Raw genomic sequence first — 9,996 nt, 5'->3', positions numbered from 1 at the left:
CCCAGTGCTCTCTTGCTGCGTTTATTTTATCTTTTAGTGGTTTTACTCACTTCTGGCTCCTTTCAGGTGGCAGCTGGGGGAATCCAGAGAGTAATGAAGGGGCTGCAGCCTCTCAGTAAAGTCCCCCCAGTGAGGCTGCTCTGGGGCCAAGGGGGTCAGTGTGTCTGTACTCCTGGCAGCTGCTCCCTTCCAAAATGAGCCAGCTGGGGAGGAGGTGGCATTTGTGTCACATGGGTGACAAACATGCCCTAAGCTGGAGGTGGGGTTGTATTTCAGGGGGTTATTTGGGTTCAGTGGCACGGATTCACATCTCTGTCATGGCCATGGGTTTACAGAACTGTTTAAAAATCAATCAATAAAACCCCTGTCCTTGCCTTGGCAATCCTCCAGCTGGCTACAGCTGCTGCACAGCAAAAAAAACTTTAAAAATATCTTCTACCCTTGCTGGGCACCTTCACAAACCCACCACAGACACCTAATCGTGCAGAGTAATATCGGATTCCAGTATTGCAGGGGTGTCAGAGGTGGAAAAATTGAAGCATGGAGGTGGCACAGCCAGTCTGGAGGGTGTGGAAATAGAGTTCCAACCTTCAGGCTGTACCCAGGGCACTGCCAGAATCATTAGAGGACTTTCACCTATTTAAAAATCGTTCTGGGCTCAGCCAGAATTTGTTGCACTCAGAACTATGTCATGTTAGTCAAATAAAGCCCCCAGCCAGGCACAGCTGAATGGTCCCAACCACACTTGGGAGGGGAAGGCAGGGAAACAGTCACGGCTGGGGCAGAAAATCCCTCTTTGTCTGCTCAAAGACACACCAGCAGGGCAGAGGCAGGAGCAAGGCTACACACCTTGCACAGGAACTGGGAAATGTGTCAGGAATATGCCATTCTCTGGCAGAAATCCAAGCAGCAGATCCCAGAAGAGTTAAAAACTGCTGCCCGACTCCGGTGCCCAACGCGCGGCTCCTCCCAGAGCTGCACCAGTTAAGATCAGCATCTGAAAATTCCAGAGCACAGCTGAAGCACAACTTCACAGCACATAGTTCGTTTTGCTGACCACTATTTGTGTTTAAAAAAAAACAACCCAAACAATAAAACAGCAGCACGTTGCAGACGAGGAGTCCTACCCGGTCTCTGCACAAAAACTCTGCACAAGCTTTCAGTCAAGTTTAAAGTACCTTTTCCTCAGTTAAAATTAAAGTTTGGAGTAAAATGGCCTTTGAGAAGTGCTTTATTTAGTTCATAGCCAAGCCTTTGGATTCTGGCAAGGTCAAACAATCCAACCTCTCATTGACAGCAGTGGAAGTTTCATGGGAAAATGTGAGAATTGAGGCCTGAAGAGAGCCATCAGCTGAGGAGGGTCCATCGTCCTCCCCTACCTGCCAATTCCAGCTTTATATTTGCAACCCAGCCTCAGGGATAGGGAAGGCTGTCCTGGAATTCCCTGTGGCACATTTGATGCATGGACAGAGCAGGGACCTGGATGTCTGTGGCTGTATCAGGCATGAAAGTGTTCCCAGCTCTGATCAGCCAGAGCTGAACACTTAAACGGATTAAACCAAGATGACAATCACATCTCTGTCCAAGGAAACTGTTAATCCCACATCACTTCCCAGGATTAGTGCTACTCTACAAGTCACAGGTGTCTCATCCTGCCCTGTGGGGAAGGGGAATTTTAGAAATGAGGAGATGGAGCTGGTCTCAAGCAGCCCAGCCTGTGAGCCCAGAGGTGACCAGGGGGAGCTCCAGGTGAGCTGGGTTTGGACCTGGGTTTGTCTTCACACCTTGTCACATAGTGCCATGCCCTGCTACCCACACCTCCTGTCCACAGTGATCCAGTCACGGGGTTCAGGGGCTTAAAGCAAAGAGATTTGTGAACCAGTCAAAATAGCTCCTCCTAAGGCAGTTAATGGGATTAGACAGATAAAGCACCGCCGGCAGCTCGGGCCCCACCTCGGGAACATCGTGGCCTGCCACCACAACCTCCTGCCTCCTGACGTCCTGCAAGCTCAGAGGTCCTTCCTGGACACACATCACCCTGAAAGGCCAGCCTGGGAGGTCAGCCCTGCGTGGTACCACTTCCCCAGGGGAATGCACTGACACTGGACAGGGCTGGCTCTCTGCAGAGCACTGAATTAGACAATCATTAATAGCTGACTTTACCACAATGGCCATAAAAAGGGTTATTTAAACCACACAATAAATTTCTGTGTGCACAGAAGCTTTGTAACCCCTTTAACATCACTTTAAGGATGACTTGCCAGATGCAGCAGATTAAAAGGCTTCAGCCAACTTCCCCACCCTTAAACCAGGGCACAACCCTCCAACCCAGCCTATTTTCCCAGCCCCACCAAGCCTGTATTCCCATTCCAGGTAAACTGCAGCAAAGCCTGGCCAACACAAGTACCACAAATACAGCAAACAGCATCCACACACTCCTGCCATGGAGCAAACAACCACTGCCATAAATTGCAAAGACAAATTTTAATTATAAATCCTGGGATATACCAGACAGCAACCAGATGGAATAAGACACACAGATAGTACTTGTGAGGACACCTCAGGCAAGCTACTGGGTAGCAGCAGACAGAGCATCTAAGGCTAAGCTAAACTCAGGTCCTGAGGGATAAACTCCTGAGGACAGCCACACATTGCCCAAGGGCTGAGTTGCATTGCTGAGTTTGCACGAGGCCGATTTCTGTTGTTCTCTTTGAGACTTGTTTGTATCTAAATCCATAATAACCTGTGAACGTGACATTTTCCTGGTACGTGAAGTTCAAAGGAAAATTGCAGCTGGCACGAGAGCTGGGGAGTGTCTGCCTGTACCCATCCTGCAGCATCTCTTCAAAGATCCTGTTTCAGCTTGGAGTTGTTGCCCAGACCTTCATCACATGGAGCTGAAGGCCACCCAGGCCCAGCAGCCCTCACTCACACATCAACCACTTCAAAGGCATGAGCTGAATGTCTTCAGAGAGTCCTCATTCCCTATTTGTAGTTGGGATGCTGGATATTTCAGGAGCTGCCAGGCTAAATTTAGGGGTGCAGATAAGCATATCAACCTCAGGCACCCAACACCAAGGGCACTGGGAACATGGACAGCGGCCAACATTTAAGGCAGCCACAGTTCCAACAATCAAAGAGCAAGGCAGCAATGCCTGATTTGGTCACACAGGGAAAAAACATTAATTTAGCACTTATAAATGACTTAAACATCACAGTATTTTCTCTAAACCAGCAGTGTGTAGAAATATGATGTCAAACCAAACCAAACCCATCCTACAATCAACTCCAGTCTCCCCTGGGATCTGAGAGTGCATTTTTCTGGAGTGATGCAGCTGTGACAGTGATGGGGTTTGCAGGATGTGCCCAGGAGCCACAATAATGTGACATGAAGCTGTGCCAAAACCCACAGGAATCTGTCATGGCCCAGCACCATCATGCTGACATGCAGTCTAGTGCAAGAATAATTTTATAACATGATAGCCCTGTCTGGAAAGAACATATTTAGAGCTGTGTTCATGGTAAAGGATGCTGGGAGAGCTGGGTATGAAAAGTAAAGTCTAAATATCCATGAGATAAAGGAAAGTAAGAGGAGAAAGAAAAAAAAAAAATAAAAAGGAAAACCTTCTGCATTTAATCAAGACTTGACCATCGGTTGAAAAAAGCCAAATATCACTCAAAAGAGGGGAAAAAAAAGAAACAGTATCCAAATTCCTGCCGAGTGTGTTTGAGTCTTTGAGCTGCCTGCACAAACCCGCCTGAGCCTCAGCCTTGCTCTGGAACGTGCTCCCTCCAGGGACTCCCCAAGCTCCCCTCTCCCAGTCTGTTGTCAGAACAAGTTTTCCTTTCACAGATTTCGTTTCCTCCGAGGAGCTCCCGGCACCACTAAAGGAAGAACCTCCCCCGTGCAGAGAGGGCAGCACCGTGCTGAGCATCACCCCTTGGAAAACACAGCTCCGAACAGACAGGGACACAGAAGGGACTTGCAGCAGGGGAAATACATCCAGGATAATCCGGGAGAAGCTGTTTCAGAAACCACAGAGCTCCCTCTCACCGGGTCAGGGCCAGGCACAGCCCTGGGCTCCCCTCTCCGGGGTCTGGACCAGCTGAGAGGAGAAAACCCTTGTCCATCCTCGCCTTTCCCTGCCCTCCTCTGCCTTCCCTCACTCCCCGCCCCCAGGAAAAAGGCAAAAACAAGTTCTTAAGTTGCACACGGGAAAACAAGGCCAGAAAAAGCTGCGAGTGGGAGTGAGGAGCAGCAGCAGCACCCTGGAAGGGACGGGTGGCCAAGAGCAAACGCACGTGGGCAGCGAAGCGTGGCCGGATCCGGCAGCTCCTGCCACAGCCCCCGACCCTCCTGGGGACCACCCCAGCTTCATTTCCACACACTGAGCTGCACGTGAACTGCTTATAAAAGAAAATTTGCATAAGTTTCGGCCGAAATATTCAATATTTCAAGCCTTTATTATCGGTTACTTGGTAAAAACCCAACCTGACCCCACGAATTCTCATTACCACCAGCGAGGCGAGTGCAGTGTCAGCTCCAGAATCCCCCCCTGCCTCCATCCCCACATCTCCTCGTGCTGCTGCAGAGCAAAGAGCACGATACCTTCCTGTCACGCTTGCACATGGTGCACAAAGGTTGCTGGTTATTGCTTTACTGCAGTATCCTAATGCTGGTAATAAACTGAACTATCTAAAAAGAGCCCCTCTCCCTGCCAGCAGCACAGACAAGATCAGCTGAGATATGGTTAATTACTTCAGTGTTGGGGTTTTTTTTTCCCCCAAGCCAAGGCATGAAATGGTTGCCCCATAATTGTGACTCAAGTTCAAAGCAAAGGGAGACAGGAAGAGGCAGTGAGTTCACTGGTGTTATCTGACCAAGCGTGGGCTGAGTGCTTCTTATCACAGGGAAAGTTGAGACAGAAGTAGAAAGGCAGAAAAGAAAAAAAAGTAATCTGTAAAGCAGTAGTAAGGCCAGAGAGCTCCACTGACCTACCAGGTACACCACTGAATTAAAGCATCTTTATTTGAAGATGCAATTGAGGGGTAAAATTTCATTTAATAATTCCTTCTGGCTGGTTACATTAGATTGGTCTGAAAGGGAAAATCACGGACTTGTTCCCAGGAAATCAGCCCATGGAGCAGCCCTTGTCCTGTAGATCACAGATATCACAGAATTATTTAGGTTGGGAGAGACCTCTACCATCAAGTCCAACCTTTAAGTGACTTCCACCAAGAAATCAGGTGAGGCTCTTGCCCCAGCAAACACATTCTTCCCCTGGCAGAGAAGGCTGAGGCTCCAGCGGGGCAATTCCAGGAGCACAGGGAGCTCCCACAGCGTGTCCTCATCCCACAGCAGATGCTGGGACTCTGCAGTGAAGATCCCAGCAGAAGACCAAAGCTGGAACATGGTTTATATCCCTATTGCACAAGATCCATGGCGTTGAATTTGCTGCTACTGAGGCTCAGGTAGTTAAGAGGGTGCTTAGTGGGTTTTTCTCGAGGTTATATTCATCTAAAGTCAGAGCAGAGCTTGTACAAAACTCAAAGCAGGAACCACAGCAGAGAGGCCCCTTATTTCTGTGCAGAAAACACACACAGTGTTTCACTGCAAACCTCTCTGTGCTCACAGAACCCCTTGGAGCCAGGCTGGCTGCACCCTGGTGATGGGTTCTGCTCAGCCCCTGATCCCTCATCTGCTCCCAGAGGGAACAAAAAACGAGATGGAAATCTAAACCCTGCCCCAGCAAAGCACTTCTGGAGCTGTTTTGGAGCGTGACGTGCTGCTGGGCCCCCGCTGCCCAGCTTTGGGCACAGAGCAGTGGCACCCTGGGGAGCACAGGGACATTCTCTGGGTGTCCCCCCATGGCACAGCAGCCCCCCAGTCGCTCTCCCAGGGCCAGACCCGGGTCACATCCATGCACAGTGCCTGTAGGAATAAAGGAGGATGTTTAACCACCTGCACTGGGCTCCCTCTGATGTTCTCTAAGTGAAACTTGATGCTGCTCAGCAAAGACACACCTCTTCCAGGGTGTTGTGCAAAATTCTGCATTTTAACGTAGGACAGGAAATATGAAAAGAGCCGGGCAGAACCCAAACAGCCCCGCTGGCCAGGCCGAGCAGCGGGGAGCAAATCAAAGCCTTGGCTCCTCTCATCCAGCCACCCGTGATTTTCCAGGGCTTTGGAAGTCGCAGCTCCTCCGCTGACAGGTTTTTAAGGATTCTCATCGCTGCTTCCCTCTGGAGCAGCTCTGCAGAGAGCTTTTTCTTTTTTTTTTTGGTTCCTTCCTTCTCTCTCATGCTGTATCTCCTCGCTCCACAGTGGCATGGGTCGGTTGCAAAAGATTCTCATTCCCTTGCTGGGATTGGTTTTGGCCTTCTGGTTTTATTCTGCGAGGGAGAATTTCAAACCGGGTGAGTATCCAAAGTGACTCTGCCTTTAAAGCAAAAATATGAAAAGCCACATTTGAATGCTTTGCGTGGAAACCATTCAGAGCTTGGACCAAGCCAAGCCCGAGCCTTTGTGTGGTGGCTGGTAGCAGAAAAAGTTGTTTTAATGAAGATTTGAAATCCAACCGAGCGAGGAATATGCAGAAATACTTCCCGGGGGGGAGCAGGTGAGGCAGGGGGCTGAGGGGGAGAGGGCTCTGAACGCTCCGTTTTCCAGCTTCTAACAACAGAGTTTATAAACATGACTTTTAAATAATGGATTTTAAGTTCAGAGAATGCACTTAGTGGGTGATTTTTACTACAGAATAGTTGGGGTGTTGGTAAGTTTTGTCCCGACTCGTGGAAAAAGCTGCTGAAAGAGTCAAGCGCTGTCCTTGTGTCGCTGCATTCCATGAGGAGCTGCAGCAACTCCATGGCTTTTTCCATGAGATGGGAGGCATGTCCTGGTGCTGGATGCTTTGCACTCACAGGCTCATTTACTTTCCAATTAAGTGCTTATTCTGTAGGGTGTTACGGGATTTTTTTGAGTTTTAGGGTTGTTTTTTCTTCTAGCAGCATTTGGATAAATTAAATGCCTGTGCCTCGGTCCCCAGAGATGCTGAAGGGGAAGCGGGTGATCGTGACTGGAGCCAGCACTGGGATTGGGGAGCAGATTGCCTATCACCTGGCACGGATGGGATCTCACATCCTCGTCACGGCACGGACAGAGGCCAAGCTCCAGAAAGTAAATGGCAAACCGGGCATCCCCACATGCACCTCCACAGCAGGGCACACACAGGAAGGCCAATCTCACCCCACAGGTACACCCACCACGCAGGAATATCCCCACAGGTAATTCCCACAGCACAGATCCCAGCTGGGAACGGTGGTACTCACAGGCAGACACCCCTGTGCTGCCCTGTGCGTGCACAGAGACCCCCCTCTCCTGCAGACACACACACCCTGCAGAACACGTTATAGGATTTGAACTTATGTACACACATCCCCACGGACACAGGCTGCCTCAGCACACACACACACACACCCTCATTCCACTGCAGTGATAGCCAAGCCCCTGCTCTCCCCACACACACACACGTGCGATTCCAGACCGCACGGAGAAAGAGCCAGACCGCCTGGGGTGCAGGAATAACTTCCCGGGCTCCCTTTGAAGCTTAGAAGGCTCCAAACACGCTCCCAACCCGCTGTTTTAAGGTGGGAGCACATCCCAGAGGGAGCACAGACCCCCCCTTTTGGTCCCCCCCCGGGGAGGGGTGCGCTCCTGACGGGCTGTGTCGGTGGCAGGTGGTGCGGCGGTGCCTGGAGCTGGGAGCGGCCTCGGCGCGGTACGTCGGCGGCACCATGGAGGACATGGCCTTCGCCCAGCACGTGGTGAGCGAGGCACAGGCCTCGCTGGGTATGTCTACACATCGCTCTCCACGAGTGACAGCAGAGCAGGGCATCTCATCCTGGCCAGGTTTATTGCAAAAAAAAAAACAAAACCAAAAGACCAAACAGTGGGAGAAGCGGCGCGAGACCGGAGAATTTTCCCCCTGGTTCTGCCCCCTGCCTGGCTTCACCACTGCCCCTCCAACTGAACTGCGCTCTCGTTTTCAGCCCCGTGCCCTCACGACATCCTGTTGCAGTGCCACGGTCCTGGATTTCATCACCCAGGGGCTGGAGTGGCCGGCGGCCCCTCGGCAGCGCCGGTATCGCGGTCACGGGTCACGGCTGTGGAAATGCACAGTCCCTTCTCCCTCCCAGGGCTCACACGCAGCTGGGGGTGATCTCCCTTGTGCCATGGCATTTGTGTTTCGAACCAAAAAGCAATATATCACAACAGAGTTTTTACTGGCAGCCACCATCTGCAGTATATCCCTACCCCAGAGATAACGGGCCACAGCTCTGACCCAAAAACCTGATTTCTTCTGATTACACTTCCCAGGAAAGGCTGTTTTGCTGGTTGTAGCCCTCTCCCCCAGCACTAACACCCTTTCCTCTGCTTGCAGGAGGCCTGGACATGCTCATTCTTAACCATGTTGGTGCCTCGTACTTTGGTTTTTTCGATGGGGATGTTGAGCACGTACGAAAGCTCCTGGAAATCAACTTCCTCAGCTACGTGGCCATGACCACGGCAGCCCTGCCCATGCTGAAGGAGAGTGAGGGCAGCATTGTCGTGGTTTCATCCATGGCAGGTGAGTGGGGAGCGAGGTGGGTGACATGACATTCACCCAAAAGACACCGTGGGCTGATTTTCATAAGTAGCACAGAGGCATCCTAAAAGAGCCACAACTGCTTAACACTCACAAAAAACCAAACCAAACCAACCAACCAAACAAACAAAAAAAACCAAACACCAAAAACAACCCCAGCACCCAAATCCAGATTGTTTTGGGATTTTCTTGATGGAATTTGTTTTCTGCTCAATCCAATCACCTCAATTTGCTTTTTGAACAGCCCTGCAACTAAACCCCAGAGCTGGTGTGCTGGGCAGTGCTCTGGGCATCAGTTTAGCTCAGGATCCAGGGTCAGGAGTTTAAACTGTGCTCCACCTCTCCCCACTGAGGGTTTTGTGGTTACTTTGGGTTGCTCATACCCTCAGCAGAGGCACGAGCCATGGTGTTGGCCATAAGACCTTAAAAGAGCTAGAAGCCAACAGGAATATTTGTAATGCTGCTGTTCAGGTGCCAGGATGACAGTTCACTAACAGTGAAGTCCCCTTGGGGAAAATCCTCTCTCTGATGAAGGGCAAAACAGAGGTTCAGGCAGAGCAGCTTCCTGTGCTGTAACAGAACTTCACTCTGTGTCCAGGCAAAGTCGGGTTTCCCTTTACTGTTCCCTACTCTGCGACCAAGTTCGCCCTGGATGGATTTTTCAGTTCCCTGAGGCAGGAATTCAGCATTCAGAACATTAATGTTTCCATCACACTCTGCATCCTTGGCTTCATTGACACTGGTAAGAGTTGTGCTGTTGGATGCACTTGTCAGGAGCTGAGCTTGTCACCATCCTGCCCCTCAACCCCCTCTGCCACCAGCTTCTCTTCTCCCCTCTGCTGCTGCTCCTCCTCCAGCACCTCTGGGGATCTCTGGGGGATTCCACCTCTCTGCCACCAAAACCAGTCTCAAAACTAATTTATTTTCCCCATGTCATGTGAAACCAACCACTGCTTACAGGCTGGCACAGCCAAACATCCAGTTAATACAAATACCAGCCACCTCCCTCTCATCAATCCCACCTATTGATACAGGAGCAAAGGAGGGGAATGCAGTGCATGTGTTTTGCATTTTCTGGGTGGAATTTGTTTTGATACAACCCACTCACTGCAGTTTGCTTTTTGAGCAGCCCTGCCATTATACCCCAACTCTGCTGTCAGGCTCAGCTGAGACAAAGAGCTCACCTACTCCCAGCACGTTCTGTAGGGCAGCAGATCTGAGTCTTATCAATTTATTTATGCTTTGACATGCACACTGTCCAATTTTAGGAAACATTTTGTAAGCCCCACTCTCTGTTTCACATCAACAAAGTGGCCTTCCTCAGCTGCCCCCACGTGCTCCTTATCCCCTG

The 9,996-nt window shown here is 50.6% G+C and overlaps 1 protein-coding gene across 1 annotated transcript; it reads left to right on the top strand.

The window, feature by feature from the left end:
- Window positions 1-6,185: 6,185 nt before the first annotated feature.
- On the top strand, window positions 6,186-9,927 carry LOC103757616 (corticosteroid 11-beta-dehydrogenase isozyme 1). The gene is made up of 7 exons (XM_029962490.1): window positions 6,186-6,213; window positions 6,326-6,417; window positions 7,047-7,177; window positions 7,738-7,849; window positions 8,442-8,627; window positions 9,244-9,393; window positions 9,914-9,927. The coding sequence occupies exons 2-7, from the start codon at window positions 6,330-6,332 to the stop codon at window positions 9,925-9,927; spliced, it is 681 nt and encodes a 226-aa protein (XP_029818350.1). The 5' UTR covers window positions 6,186-6,213; window positions 6,326-6,329.
- The last annotated feature ends 69 nt before the right edge of the window (window positions 9,928-9,996 follow it).

Source organism: Manacus vitellinus, unplaced genomic scaffold, assembly GCF_001715985.3.
Source record: "Manacus vitellinus isolate BGI_N305 unplaced genomic scaffold, ASM171598v3 scaffold_47_pilon, whole genome shotgun sequence".
Classification (NCBI taxonomy): domain Eukaryota; kingdom Metazoa; phylum Chordata; class Aves; order Passeriformes; family Pipridae; genus Manacus; species Manacus vitellinus.
Note: the sequence above shows the minus strand (reverse complement) of the source record. Positions and strands in the feature narration are given on the sequence as shown.